General features: G+C 29.9%; 1 protein-coding gene across 1 annotated transcript in view; it reads left to right on the top strand.

The window, feature by feature from the left end:
* Positions 1–792: 792 nt before the first annotated feature.
* The window catches only part of LOC139859143 (uncharacterized), an 83,809-nt gene continuing 68,397 nt past the window's right edge, over positions 793–16,204 (top strand). The window contains exons 1-2 of the mRNA XM_071847946.1: positions 793–921; positions 1,020–1,290. Coding sequence (XP_071704047.1) covers positions 793–921; positions 1,020–1,290 — 400 coding nt within the window. The remainder of the gene's footprint in view (positions 922–1,019; positions 1,291–16,204) is intronic.

The raw sequence follows: 16,204 nt of genomic DNA, 5'->3' as shown, positions 1-16,204 counted from the left end.
TTATCTATAAAAAGGGAGTTTAAGGTGATGCAATCACATGCTTTAAGATGTTGTACCATGTGCTTTAACACAATTATATCATGCCATTGATGATGTCATATTTTGAAGTAATTAATTTTATATGTAAATTTTACCATATTATATTATCTATAATTAAATAACAAATATGACATCTTTCCAATATTACACGCCAACTATCCCTTGGAATCCACCAAACAGATTTCATTTATCATAATCCATAATCTACTATAAGCACATACTTTTGAATATATTTTTAAAACTTTATCTTAATCTATTTTTTTGAATAAGCAAATACTTTGGAATTAATTTCCTTAATCTATTTTTTTAAAACCAACGAAAATCCAATACTTTTGAATATATTTTTATAACTTTATCTTTTCAAAATACAAATATAGGAACGAGCAATTGGAGATAAGCACTTCACCTCTTATTATTATTAATTATTAATTAAATTTTTTACTCTTAACCAACTAATTTGAATTTGAATGTACTTTTACCTCATATCACACGCCAACTTTTAGGTACCCAATATATGTCATCATTGAATAGCAGTTTTCTTTTTCCAATATCAACATGCATAATGGCGTGATATTATTTTCGTTTCCAAAAAATATGCATTTGATTACATTTGACTAAAAAAATTGTCCCACAAGGAAAACAACTCAAACCCTATTAGGTCATTATCCCTCTATATATAGTGACCCACTCTCCAACTTAAACTTCACTCAACTACAGATACACATACACAAATACAGTAATATCACAATCTCAATGGCTAACGAATCTTACAATTTCATTGAAGATCTTGATACTATCAAAGATTCATGGAAGCTTAAGGTTAAGCTTCTAAGTGTGTGGAAAACTTACTATAATGTTGAGATGATAGTAATGGATGAAAAGGTATTTTTCATACTGCTTTTCATGTTTAAAAGATGCACATATCTCATAACTTTATTATTGATTTATAATAATTAATCTTATGTATGTTGCTTTTGTAGAGTGATAAGATTCATGCTACTGTGAAGCATGGTTTAATGCACAACTTTGAATCGGTTCAGGAAGAAGGTATTGTGGTCATGTTAAACAAGTTTATTGTGGGTGACAATAAGAAGCTGAAATATCCCATGACCCAGCATAAGTACAAATTAACCTTCTTGCGTGGTACAAATATCAGAAGATGTTTAAGCTGGAATGGCCCTGTTAACGGTTTCAATTTTTTTCCTTTTTCTGAGATTTCTCTCCATGGTCAAGATGAACATTTACCCGTTGGTACTGACACATTCTTAAATATAATTTGTATTCGATTACTTTCCATATTTATACATATACATATAATGGTGATTGAAAGGACCCGTTCATATACATTATAAACGATTCACAATAGTTGATTACATCGCGAGGTATTTGACCTCTATATGATACGTTTTACAAATATTGCATTCGTTTTTAAAAGACAAACTTTATTTACATCAAAAATTGACGGCATGCATACCATTTCATATTACATCCAACTATAATTGACTTAATATTAATCTTGATGAACTCAACGACTCGAATGCAATGTCTTTCAAAGTATGTCATGAATGACTCCAGGTAATATCCTTAAAATGAGCTAATGCACAGCGGAAGATTTCTTTAATACCTGAGAATAAACATGCTTTAAAGTGTCAACCAAAAGGTTGGTGAGTTCATTAGTTTATCATAATCAATCATTTCCGTAATAGTAATAGACCACAAGATTTCAGTTTTCATAAATATCTGTACACTCGCAAGTGTTTAAAAGTATTCTATAAGTTGTAGGCACCCGATAACAAGCCTTAACATTCATGTTTTACCCTCTGAAGTACACCAGATCAGGTGTGTTTAAAATAACCTCGAAGTACTAAAGCATCCCATAGTCAGGATGGGGTTTGTCAGGCCCAATAGATCTATCTTTAGGATTTGCGCCTACCGTACATAGACAAGTAGTTTAATGTTACCAAGCTAAGGGTATATTTCTGGTTTAAACCCACATAGAATTAGTTTTAGTACTTATGCCTACTTCGTAAAATATTTATAAAACAGCGCATGTATTCTCAGCCCAAAAATATATATTGCAAAAGCAATTAAAAAGGGAGCAAATGAAACTCACAATACTGTATTTCGTAGCAATTATGTATATGACGGCACTGAACAAGTGCAGGGTTTGTCTCGGATTCACGAACGTATCAATATTGTGATTCAATATTGCAGGAAAGTACGTAGACGCAACGAAAATGATAAACGTTAGGTTGACCTCACGAGCAATACCCTCGATCAATACCCATAACCTCCATAGCTATAACCCATAATTTTCTTAGCTCTATCCCGTTTGAAAACTTATTTTGAAATCGTCTGAGTATAACTCCATCGTAGTATTTTATGTATACTAATAATATCTTGAAATAATACAAAGAAAATATATATATGTAATTCGATTGAGAGAGTTTAGAGAAATATATTTTCAAATTTCTATGAAATAATGAAACCTATTCAATTCTATTTATAATAGATTTTTGAATTATTGAAGTGAATTATTAAAGTATGAATTATTAAAGTGAATTATTAAAGTATGAATTATTAAAGTGAATTATTAAATTGAATTATTAAAGTATGAATTATTAAAATGAATTATTAAAGTGAATTATTAAAGTATGAATTATTAAAGTGAATTATTAAAGTGAATTATTAAAGTATGAATTATTAAAGTGAATTATTAAAGTATGAATTATTAAAGTGAATTATTAAAGTATGAATTATTAAAGTAAAAGTAAAGTAAAGGTAAAGTTAAAGTATATTAAAAGTATAAAACTATATACGTATAATACGCGTATAAATATATATAATATTAATTTAAATCGTTATATATATTTAATAAAATAAAATATAAATATAGTTATCTTTATCATACTGGTTAAGTAATGAGTTGTCAAAAGTGGCTCTAGATATTTATAAAAGATATATACGTTTTAATAATAAAGTTCTTTTTAAACTGAAAACGTTTTTTGTAATTTTGAAACTAAATCAAATAAATAAGATAATTTTGTTTTCCAAAACTAAATATATTTAAGAATCATTTTGTTAAAAGGTTAAAATAATGGAAATCGCTATATCATAAAACATTTTAGAAAAGTAGAATTATATATATTCATAATAGGTTTCAAGTTTTTAAATTACAGTCTATTGGTGAAGCATGGGATAAAGTCCAAAGGTTAAATAAACGTATGAAATCATCTTAATAAAAAATGTCGAGTTACTTAACTTGTCGATATCCAACATCTAAGTTATTTACACTCCACGTTCTTATTTTCATATTAAATAAAATGAAAGTTAACATAGTTATCTTATCAAGGTCACGAGAAAAATATTATAAAACATGCCTTGGAAATTAAACAGGAATTTCCACTAACCCTTGTCTAGTTCCCGTTAATTGACACATTTGTTCTTATTTATAAATCACTTCACCATTTTTCGAATGTTGTCAAAAAGAATAGATTTCTTAAATCACAGTGGACCTCATAACATAGGCCCTTAATCATATCATAATGTATCTGATAATTCAATCATTTGATATTATCTCTTAATTCTGTCGATAAATATATCGAAACAAATACGTTCATGTAAAGTATCATATATCTAATACTTTGTTAATTTTTTCCAGTTAATATTATATATTATATATACATATCTATATACTCATAATTGTTCGTGAATCGTCGAACACGGTCAAAGGGTAATTGATTACATGAATGTAGTTCCAAACTTTTTGAGATTCAACATTACAAATTCTGCTTATCGTGTCGGAAACATATAAAGGTTAAGTTTAAATTTGGTCGGAAATTTCCGGGTCGTCACAGGACCTACCCGTTAAAGAAATTTCGTCCCGAAATTTGATCAAGGTCATCATGGCTAACAATAAGAATGTTATTATGACGAATATAAGTTGATTCATAGGATTTTATCATGATTGAGAAATATGGATAAAATAATTCGATTACTCGAAATGTATGAGTGAAGCTATCGTAAAAGAGTGAAATGAGAAAACAGGGATTCGTCTTATCTTTTGACGTCATCACGGTTGATCTCCGGATTAAAGAAAATCTTTGTAATCTATATAGGATTTGATTATTCGGTGATTAAGGAAATTATGATCCTCTTCGATTTAATGCGATGATTCATCTCGATTTTTCTGTCGGATATTTCACTATAAATCCACCTCCTTCGTTTCCTTTTAATTCACACCTTCTATTCTTTCTCCCTCAATTCTTACTTTAAAATTATTCGTCAATATGCTTCATCCAGTGCTGATTCTCGATATACTCCTCACTTTCATATCTGTCGTTCTTCTTTTTCATTTACTTCCAGAAGAATCTATTTACTTCTACTATACTCTTGGTTTTATAGTGTTTTTAATTCTCTCGTGTCTTTGTATTGCTATATGCATCGATATATACAGTTTATAGTTTCTGGGTTGTTGTTGGGTTTTATATCTTCCCTTATATTTCGATGTCCCTGCTTCTGTCTTCTATAATCATTGTCATCCCCAATTAATGCTCTCTTTTATTTGCTGCGATTTATACCCCAATTTCTATTTCGGAGTTTTGTCCTTTCGTTTCTTCTTCTTGTGATTAAGTACGTAGACGCAACGGAGATGATAAACACTAGGTTTGATTCATATATATACCCCCGAACATTACCCATAACCTCCTTGGCAATAACCCATAATTTCCTTAGCTCTAGCTTGCTCGTAAACCATTTTTGAAATCGTTTAGACATAACCTCGTCGTAGTATTTTATGTATAATACTAATAATTATTATACTACTGATAATAATAATAATAATAAGATTAATAATAATATTAATATTAATCTTAATAATAATAATAATAATAATAATAATAATAATAATAATAAATATAAGAGTGTGAGAGAGAGATGGATGGAATGCATCAAAGTTATTTACACTCCACATTCTTATTTTCATATTAAATAAAATGAAAGTTAACATAGTTATCTTATCAAGGTCACGAGAAAAATATTATAAAACATGCCTTGGAAATTAAACAGGAATTTTCACTAACCCTTGTCTAGTTCCCGTTAATTGACACATTTGTTCTTATTTATAAATCACTTTACCATTTTTCGAATGTTGTCAAAAAGAATAGATTTCTTAAATCACAGTGGACCTCATAACATAGGCCCGTAATCATATCATAATGTATCTGATAATTCAATCATTTGATATTATCTCTTAATTCTGTCGATAAATATATCGAAACAAATACGTTCATGTAAAGTATCATATATCTAATACTTTGTTAATTTTTTCCAGTTAATATTATATATTATATATACATATCTATATACTCATAATTGTTCGTGAATCGTCGAACATGGTCAAAGGGTAATTGATTACATGAATGTAGTTCCAAACTTTTTGAGATTCAACATTACAAATTCTGCTTATCGTGTCGGAAACATATAAAGGTTAAGTTTAAATTTGGTCGGAAATTTCCGGGTCGTCACAGGACCTACCCGTTAAAGAAATTTCGTCCCGAAATTTGATCAAGGTCGTCATGGCTGACAATAAGAATGTTATTATGACGAATATAAGTTGATTCATAGGATTTTATCATGATTGAGAAATATGGATAAAATAATTCGATTACTCGAAACGTATGAGTGAAGCTATCGTAAAAGAGTGAAATGAGAAAACAGGGATTCGTCTTATCTTTTGACGTCATCACGGTTGATCTCCGGATTAAAGAAAATCTTTGTAATCTATATAGGATTTGATTATTCGGTGATTAAGGAAATTATGATCCTCTTCGATTTAATGCGATGATTCATCTCGATTTTTCTGTCGGATATTTCACTATAAATCCACCTCCTTCGTTTCCTTTTAATTCACACCTTCTATTCTTTCTCCCTCAATTCTTACTTTAAAATTATTCATCAATATGCTTCATCCAGTGCTGATTCTCGATATACTCCTCACTTTCATATCTGTCGTTCTTCTTTTTCATTTACCTCCAGAAGAATCTATTTACTTCTACTATACTCTTGGTTTTATAGTGTTTTTAGTTCTTCCGTGTCTTTGTATTGTTATATGCATCGATATATACGGTTTATAGTTTCTGGGTTGTTGTTGGGTTTTATATCTTCCCTTATATTTCGATGTTCCTGCTTCTGTCTTCTATAATCATTGTCATCCCCAATTAATGCTCTCTTTTATTTGCTGCGATTTATACCCCAATTTCTATTTCGGAGTTTTGTCCTTTCGTTTCTTCTTCTTGTGATTAAGTACGTCGATGCAACGGAGATGATAAACACTAGGTTTGATTCATATATATACCCCCGAACATTACCCATAACCTCCTTGGCAATAACCCATAATTTCCTTAGCTCTAGCTTGCTCGTAAACCATTTTTGAAATCGTTTAGACATAACCTCGTCGTAGTATTTTATGTATAATACTAATAATTATTATACTACTGATAATAATAATAATAATAAGATTAATAATAATATTAATCTTAATAATAATAATAATAATAATAATAATAATAATAATAATAATAATAATAATAATAATAATAATAAATATAAGAGTGTGAGAGAGAGATGGATGGAATGCATCAAAAATCAGAAACGATCGAGCTTTTATACATGTTTGCTGAATCTGATGCCCATGCAATCGCATGGGCTTTCAGTGCAAATGCCATGCGATCGCATGGCCTGTCTGGACAGCTCACTTTCGTTTGTTTTCTTGCTTGTCGACATATTATTTAATTATATATATAATATATTTAATTTATATAATTAATTATATATTATATTAAATTCACATGCATAGTTGACTTGTACTTTTTGTTCCGATAAGTCGTACATCATCACTCGACTTATGTCCCGGTTCCGATTTTTCGAAAGTCCTTTCGTACGCTGAGAAAACTTGTACATTACGTTTCGCGACTCGTACCTTTGTCAAAATATAGTCTTAAATTGTCCATAAACTATACCACTCGAGATATAACTTATACTTTTGAGTGTTTTAGTCATTTACTTCTATAAATCATCTTCTCGTTATTTGTTAATATATATATAATAACAATTCGTTTTATGACCAAGTTAATATTATATTTTATCGTATTGTTTAAATATATATTTTCAATATTAATAAACACGTTTTAAAATACATATCACAAGTTTATTCATATCTAATTCCAACAGTTAATATTCCTTATTATTGTATGTATCCAAATTACGTTATTTAAACAAACACTTTAATATTTATTTCGAATATCGTTAAAAATGAACGATTTCTTAAATCAACGTGAACCTCACAACAGAGACTCGTAATAATATTATAATCCTTAAGGGATTCAATAAATATCTTTTAATTCAATCGTTTTGCATAATCTTTTATCTCCGTAGTTAAATATATCGATCAGGTAATCAAACCAATAAATTTTAATTCACAGTATCATATACTCAACACTTTGTTACGTTTTCAAGTTATAGTATATGTATCTATTTACATATAATTGTTCACGAATCGTTGAGAACAATCTAAGGGTAATTGAATAGTTCAAAATTTTGAGATTCAACTTCATAGACTTTGCTTATCGTGTCAAAAATATTAAACCATATTGAGAATTTAGTTCAGAATAAGTCGAAATTTTCCGGGTCATCACAGTACCTACCCGTTAAAGAAATTTCGTCCCGAAATTTGAGTAAGGTCGTCATGGCTAACAATAAAAATGTTTTCATGACGAATATGAGTCGATAACTAGAGTTTTATCACTGTTAAATAATATGGATAAAACAATCCAATTACTCGAAGCGTATGAGAGAAGTTATCGTAAAAGAGTGAAGATGAGTAAATACATGTTCACCTTAGCTGGTGACGTAGTCACGGTTGATTTCCGGAATTTAAGGAATAGAAAAACTTCATAATCTAAATAAGATTTGATTCTTTGAGAATTAAGGAGATTAAGATCTTCTTTAATTATATGCGGTCATCTGTCTCGATTGCTCTGTCTGTTATTTTGCTATAAATTGACCTCTTCCGTTTCATTATTTTCACCACTCCTACATCTTCTTCCTCATTTCATACTTCCAAAAGATCGTGAAATGCTTCATCCAGTTCTGATTCTTGATATACTTCTAACTTTCATATCTGTCATTCTTCTCTTTCATCTACCACCGGAGGATTTTATTTACTTTTACTTTTACCTTGGGGTTATAGTGTTTTTAATTCTCCCGTGTCTTTATGTTGCAATACATATTGATATACACGGTTTGTAATTTATGTGTTGCTGTCGGGCTTTATATCTTTCCTTATTTTTCAGAGTCCCTGCTTCTGTCTTTCTATAATCATCGACATCCACAGTTAATGCTCTCTTTTATTTGCTGCGATTTATACCCCAATTTCTGTTTCGGAGCTTTGTCCTTTTGTTTCTTCTTCTTGTGATTAAGCACCGCTTGTAATGGTCCAGAAGTCGCAGATTTAAAATGAACATTGTTAATATTCTAAGAAAGAAATGGTAATGGCACGATCTTGATTTGTTAAATTAGTAGAATACCCTGGAAAAGACCGAATCATCAAGAAAATACTTTCTTGATATTTTTAGAGGTTAAATAGAATACAAGAGTCGTGTAACATAACACATGATGACGTTATGATTTATGAATCATCACGTTCCATTTAGAAACTCAACATAACTTACTGTAATATAATCACGTTGATCAAGTGTCATTATATTATACTAATTTATGCTTCAGTTCCCAACACTACTTCAATAACATTCATATTTTAAACTCGAAGGTTTCAGAATTTAGAAACTAAAACAGTTTCCTTTATGATTATACAGATAACGCAAGAAGATAAATGATTTCAGATAAGAATAGCTATGAAAATATCTTCAGAAATATGGAGGATATTTATAATGAAAGATACGATGATATCTTAGAATTTCTAATATCAGAGGATGATGAAGAATATTGTCCATGAGGGTTTAGAGTCAGGAGCAAGGTATTCGTTAATGACTTCAGCAAATACTGAATCATTTGGATTCTTTGAAGGTAGGTTTAGTCTTTGTGATTTGTCCACAGCCTCCTTCATAGTTTGCTCAATCCGTTTTTCAGTTCCAAACCTTCTCTTTTTCTGAGCTTTGCCAACACACTATTTTTTTATCATCAAACTTTTGACTGTTACGGTTGTCTACAGTTTCTACTGCTTCATTCAGCTTTTTCAAAGTTCCAAGAACTAGTTTGCAGTTTAAGGTGTTTTTCAGAAACTTCACATTCGAAGTATGTAAGTCCAGGAGATAGACGTTATATGTACACATATATCTGTTGGCGTAGACATGCTGCGAAATTTCAAAATACTAATTGCTGATTCTCAGTAATTGACATGATAATTCTTGTTACAAGATGCGGATAAGTAAATGATGGGGTTTCGATAAATATAATGATTTTTTGGAAAATCAAGGATCAATGAAGTTGTTGGTAAGTTTACTGCTAATGTGGTGGAATATAAACGGTTCCCCGGTAACGATGACGAAGGGCAAACTTATATATTAAGGTTATAATGAGGCTTATTCGAATGAAAAATAGGTGTGACAAAATTGTCTATTTTAGAAGGGATTGAAAAGTTATTTTAGCTAATAAATGCCAAAAGGTCTAACACAAATACGTGTTAAATTATGACTTTGGTTTCAAGAGTTTTTCAGGTACATAACTGTGGGTATCATGTGGTTAGATCATCATCTCGATTGTTCATTGTTTGGAATGTTTTCAGAAATTTCTGATGGTTTGAACACGGATTGTACATATGATGTTCTAGCACAGTTTTGAAGTCAAAGTATAGCTTTGAAAGATGTAGGAATCTAAGAGTGATGATATCGGTTATATTTCTACTTGGATTCTGATATCTTAAAATCAGAATATGTAATTGAATTTGAACGAGTATGGTTGTTTTGATTTCTACGAAAGAATATATCTCGTTGTGAAAGTAATGAGTATAGTTGATGATTGCTGAATCAGATTCGAAGAATGTAACATATTAATTGTGACTTTATATATCTCTCGGGTATTACCTACCCGTTAAAATATTCTCACTATTAACAATTTGTACAAAAGAATTACAATCTTCATGAAAATATACCTTCATATATATTTTCCTTAGAAGTAATCATGGATTTAATGAGTTAATCATAATATTAATCTCATCTGGTTTTCGACTAGAACTAGAACATATAATCTTTAAAACTTTTAGAAACTACATATTCTCTGCAGAATATTTCTTTGATGAAGTTATGAATCAATACTTCATCATTTGTTGTTATTGGTATTCCTGGGTATCTACAGGGCGTATGACACCGATGTTCGTGGAACGGATTGTAAAGTTGAGGTTTACAATGTTGTTGTGGTTAGTGGTGGTAATGGTACTGTTGATGCCGGTGATGCTGTTGGTGCTTGTAACCTTTGCACCATATTCTCTAAAGCCACTACCCGAGCGCGAAGCTCGTTGACTTCTTCTATTACACCGGGGTGATTGGCGATTCGGACGAGCGGATGAATAAGATCTAGAATTTGTGATAGTATATAATCATGACGAAGTACTCTGGAGAGAGAGAGAAAATGGTATCTCGAACAGGTTCGCCGGTGAGTGCTTCAGGTTCATCGCCAATAGGGCAATGTGGTGGATGGAAGGGATCACCTTCTTCTTGTCTCCAATGATTAAGGAGGCTACGAACCCATCCCCAATTCATCCAGAATAGATGATGGCTGATTGTCCGATCCATTCCGATTATGCTGCTTTCAGAGCTCAGGTCAAATTCCATATCAGAATAGCTGTCGAAATCTGAGGAATTCGAACTTGATACGTGATCCATCTTGTATAATCAGAGAATTGATTTTTGATATGAGATAGATTATAGGATTTAGTTTGGTATTCTCCGATACATAATTTACATATGTATATATAATACCAAAATCCCATAAATTACGGAGAAATTTTTAGAAGATGTCAGAAAAAGTTTACAGTAACCGATATGCTAAGATATGTATTAGCAGATACGCTAAGATATGAATTTTGTCTATACACTATTCGTGCAATAGTTGCAGGTAAACGTGTATAGACTTAAGAATGATAAGCATGTAATTTCTGACAAGAAATGATAAGCAAAACTCGGTAAAAACAGATACGGTCATAGTTCAGACTCACTAATGCATCCTAACAATTACCAGTTAAACACACTAATGCAAATTCTGGTTCCCTATGACCTCAAGCTCTGATACCAACTGTGACGATCGCTCCAAATCCATATGGACGAACACGTCATTCATCGATTTCATTGCGAGGTATTTGACCTCTATATGATACGTTTTATAAACATTGCATTCGTTTTGAAAAGGTATATCATAAATGAATATTTAAATTCAAAGTTTTCAACATCTGATGATTTCTACATATAGATAATCACCGTAAATAATGGTTTACAATAATACTTTCGTTGACAATGCAGTCAAAATAAGATACATGGTGATGATTTGGTGAATGTAACATTTCCTTGAATAAAGTATGTCATGTAAGACTCCATGCACATAGCTTGTCTAACATATAAGCAAACAGCGAAAGGCTTCTAGGAACCTGAGAATAATCATGCTAACAAGTGTCAACACAAAGGTTGGTGAGTTCATAGTTTTAGTGTTTCGTATAATCTGTATATAAAAGTGGATCACAAGATTTCAGTTGTTTCATCCAGAAACGTTTATCAAAATATTCTACGAAATTGAGCACCTTGGTAACTAAACTTAACGTATATATAATTTATACCCTTTGTATAATCATCTTAATAATATACGCAAACCAACGTGTACGCTTCTCAAATAGCATACGTCCGTTAAAAGGCTAGTGCTCTAGCTCGAACGGGGATATCAAGCCCTATGGATCCATATACTACTACTCGCGCCCACCAGTTCTTATAACTGGCAGTTACTAGTTACCAAAGCTAAGGGATTTTCGGTTCAGACTCGGTGTAGAATTTAGTATGTACTTGTATCCATTGCGTTTAAAATAAAGTGCATGTATTCTCAGCCCAAAAATATATATTGCAAAAACAATTAAAAAGGGAGCAAATGAAACTCACCTTAGCAGCATATAAAGTCGTTCACCAAAATGTGACCGAAACTTGGATTACCAAATAACTGTAGATCTCAACCTAGAGAACATATGTTGGTCAATAAATGTCTATCAAGCTAGGTCAGGTCGTAGTGTATCACAATCCTAATGCTCGAGATCGACATACAAAAGTTATCCAAAGTCGTTTCAAAAAGTCAATTTTGGACAGTTGTTTAACAAAACGAGATGTACCTTATATAAGGATTCATTTACTCGGTTGGTAATATTAAAAAATCCAATTTATCAATCTCGTAAACAAGTTGTTTAAATCTTAATTGCAGATTCAAAAGCAATTTCAATTAACGTCAATCATAATTCAGTTGATCATATCTTTTAATCCGTTCATCGAAACTATTCGATATCTAAATGAAAAGTTATTGATTTTTCGCCAGCTTTCCAAAAACATGTATATCATATACCTTTTACCAGTAATATATGTATTTAATTAGTGATTCATTATAAACTGTTTAACGACGAAATTTAGTATACAAGCATGCATAAACATATATACTCGAGCACTAGACATGTATACACTATTAATATATAAAAGATAAAATATAAGTGCTTACTTATCAATATTGAGATTCAATATTGTAGAAAAGTACGTAGACGCAACTGAGATAATAAACACTAGGTTTGATTCATATATATACCCCCGAACATTACCCATAACCTCCTTGGCAATAACCCATAATTTCCTTAGCTCTAGCTTGCTCGTAAACCATTTTTGAAATCGTTTAGACATAACCTCGTCGTAGTATTTTATGTATAATACTAATAATTATTATACTACTGATAATAATAATAATAATAAGATTAATAATAATATTAATCTTAATAATAATAATAATAATAATAATAATAATAATAATAATAATAATAATAATAATAATAATAATAATAATAAATATAAGAGTGTGAGAGAGAGATGGATGGAATGCATCAAAAATCAGAAACGATCGAGCTTTTATACATGTTTGCTGAATCTGATGCCCATGTAATCGCATGGGCTTTCAGCGCAAATGCCATGCGATCGCATGGCCTGTCTGGACAGCTCACTTTCGTTTGTTTTCTTGCTTGTCGACATATTATTTAATTATATATATAATATATTTAATTTATATAATTAATTATATATTATATTAAATTCACATGCATAGTTGACTTGTACTTTTTGTTCCGATAAGTCGTACATCATCACTCGACTTATGTCCCGGTTCGGGTTTTTCGAACGTCCTTTCGTACGCTGAGAAAACTTGTACATTACGTTTCGCGACTCGTACCTTTGTCAAAATATAGTCTTAAATTGTCCATAAACTATACCACTCGAGATATAACTTATACTTTTGAGTGTTTTGGTCATTTACTTCTATAAATCATCTTCTCGTTATTTGTTAATATATATAATAACAATTCGTTTTATGAACAAGTTAATATTATATTTTAAAGTATTGTTTAAATATATATTTTCAATATTAATAAACACGTTTTAAAATACATATCGCAAGTTTATTCATATCTAATTCCAACAGTTAATATTCCTTATTATTGTATGTGTCCAAATTACGTTATTTAAACAAACACTTCAATATTTATTTCGAATATCGTTAAAAATGAACGATTTCTTAAATCAACGTGGACCTCACAACAGAGACTCGTAATAATATTATAATCCTTAAGGGATTCAATAAATATCTTTTAATTCAATCGTTTTGCATAATCTTTTATCTCCGTAGTTAAATATATCGATTAGGTAATCAAACCAATAAATTTTAATTCACATTATCATATACTCAACACTTTGTTACGTTTTCAAGTTATAGTATATGTATCTATTTACATATAATTGTTCACGAATCGTTGAGAATAATCGAAGGGTAATTGAATAGTTCAAAATTTTAAGATACAACTTCATAGACTTTGCTTATCGTGTCAAAAATATTAAACCATATTGAGAATTTAGTTCAGAATAAGTCGAAATTTTTGGGGTCATCACAGTAGACGCAACGAAAATGATAAACGTTAGGTTGACCTCACGAGCAATACCCTCGATCAATACCCATAATCTCATAGCTATAACCCATAATTTTCTTAGCTCTATCCCGTTTGAAAACTTATTTTGAAATCGTCTGAGTATAACTTCGTCGTAGTATTTTATGTATACTAATAATATCTTGAAATAATACAAAGAAAATATATATATGTAATTCGATTAAGAGAGTTTAGAGAAATATATTTTCAAGTTTCTATGAAATAATGAAACCTATTCAATTCTATTTATAATAGATTTTTGAATTATTGAAGTGAATTATTAAAGTATGAATTATTAAAGTGAATTATTAAAGTGAATTATTAAAGTGAATTATTAAAGTATTGTGATGACCCGGAAATTTCTGACCAAATTTAAACTTAATCTTTGTATGATTAACATTTCCGACACTATAAGCAAAGTCTGTAAAACTGAATCTCAAAATTTTTGAACTACTTTCATATATTCAAATACCTTTCGGTTATTCTTGACGATTCGCGAACAATTATATGTATATAGATACATATATATATACTATAACTTGAAAACGTAACAATGTATTAATTGTTTGATATTGTACATTAAACTTATTGGTTTAAATATTTATTTGAATATATATGATAAGTTGGAATATTAATTATATGAATAACTTGCGACGTATATTTAAAACGTGTTTATGAATGTTGAAAATATATATTAACTTGGTCATAAAACGATTTGTTATTATATATATATTAACAAATAGCGAGACAACGATTTATAGAAGTAAACGACCAAAATACTCGAAAGTTTAAGATACACTTTGAATGATATAGTTTATTGATAATTTAAGACTATATTTTGACAAAGGTACGAGTCACAAAACGTAAATTGTGAGTTTTCTAAGCGTACAAAAATGCGTTCGAGAAACCGGAACCGAGACATAAGTCGAGTGACAACGTACGAGTCATCGGAACGAAAATTACAAGTCAACTATGCACATGAATTTAATATAATATATAATTAATTATTTAAATTATATATATTATAAAATATTATGTCGACAAACAAGAAGTTAAAAATTTTTGAGCTGTCCTAGGGTGCCATGCGATCGCATGGCCTTGAAGCACAAATCCTATGCGATCGCATGTGGTACTTTTTCAAAAAAGGTTCTATAAATTCAAACGATTTCATTTCAATCACACACATATTTATTTATGTTACTTCCTCCGTATTTAAATTATTATTATTATTATTATTATTAAGATTAATATTATTATTAATCTTATTAATTATTAGTATTATTAATTATTAATTAGTAATATACATAAAATACTACGACGAGGTTATGAGCGTGTCACTTTCAAAAATGGGTTTTTGAGTGGGATAAAGTTAAGGAAATTATGAGTTATAGCTATGGAGGTTATGGGTAATGTTCATGGGTATTATTTACAAGTCAAACCTACTGTTATCATCTATGTTGTGTCTACATACTTTTCTACAATATTGAATCACAATATTGATACGTAAGCATTTATATTTTATCTTTTATACATTAGTTGTGTATCCATGTCTAGTGCTAGAGTATATATATTTATACATGTTTGTATGCTAAATTTCGTGGTTAAACACTTTATAATGAATCATGAATTAAATACATATATTACTGGTAAAAGGTATATGATATACATGTTTTCGGAAAGCTGGCGAAAAATCAATAACTTTTCATTTAGACACCGAATAGTTTCGATGAACGGATTAAAAGATATGATCAACTGAATTATGATTGACGTTAATTGAAATTGCTTTTGAATATGCAATTAAGATTTAAACAACTTGTTTACGAGATTGATAAAGTGAACTTTTAAATATTACTAACCGAGTAAATGACTCCTTATATAAGGTATGTCTCGTTTTGTTGAACTATTGTCAAAATTGACTTTTTGAAACGACTTTGGATAACTTTTGTA

Source organism: Rutidosis leptorrhynchoides, chromosome 7, assembly GCF_046630445.1.
Source record: "Rutidosis leptorrhynchoides isolate AG116_Rl617_1_P2 chromosome 7, CSIRO_AGI_Rlap_v1, whole genome shotgun sequence".
Classification (NCBI taxonomy): domain Eukaryota; kingdom Viridiplantae; phylum Streptophyta; class Magnoliopsida; order Asterales; family Asteraceae; genus Rutidosis; species Rutidosis leptorrhynchoides.
This window is presented reverse-complemented; position numbering and strand designations above follow the sequence as displayed.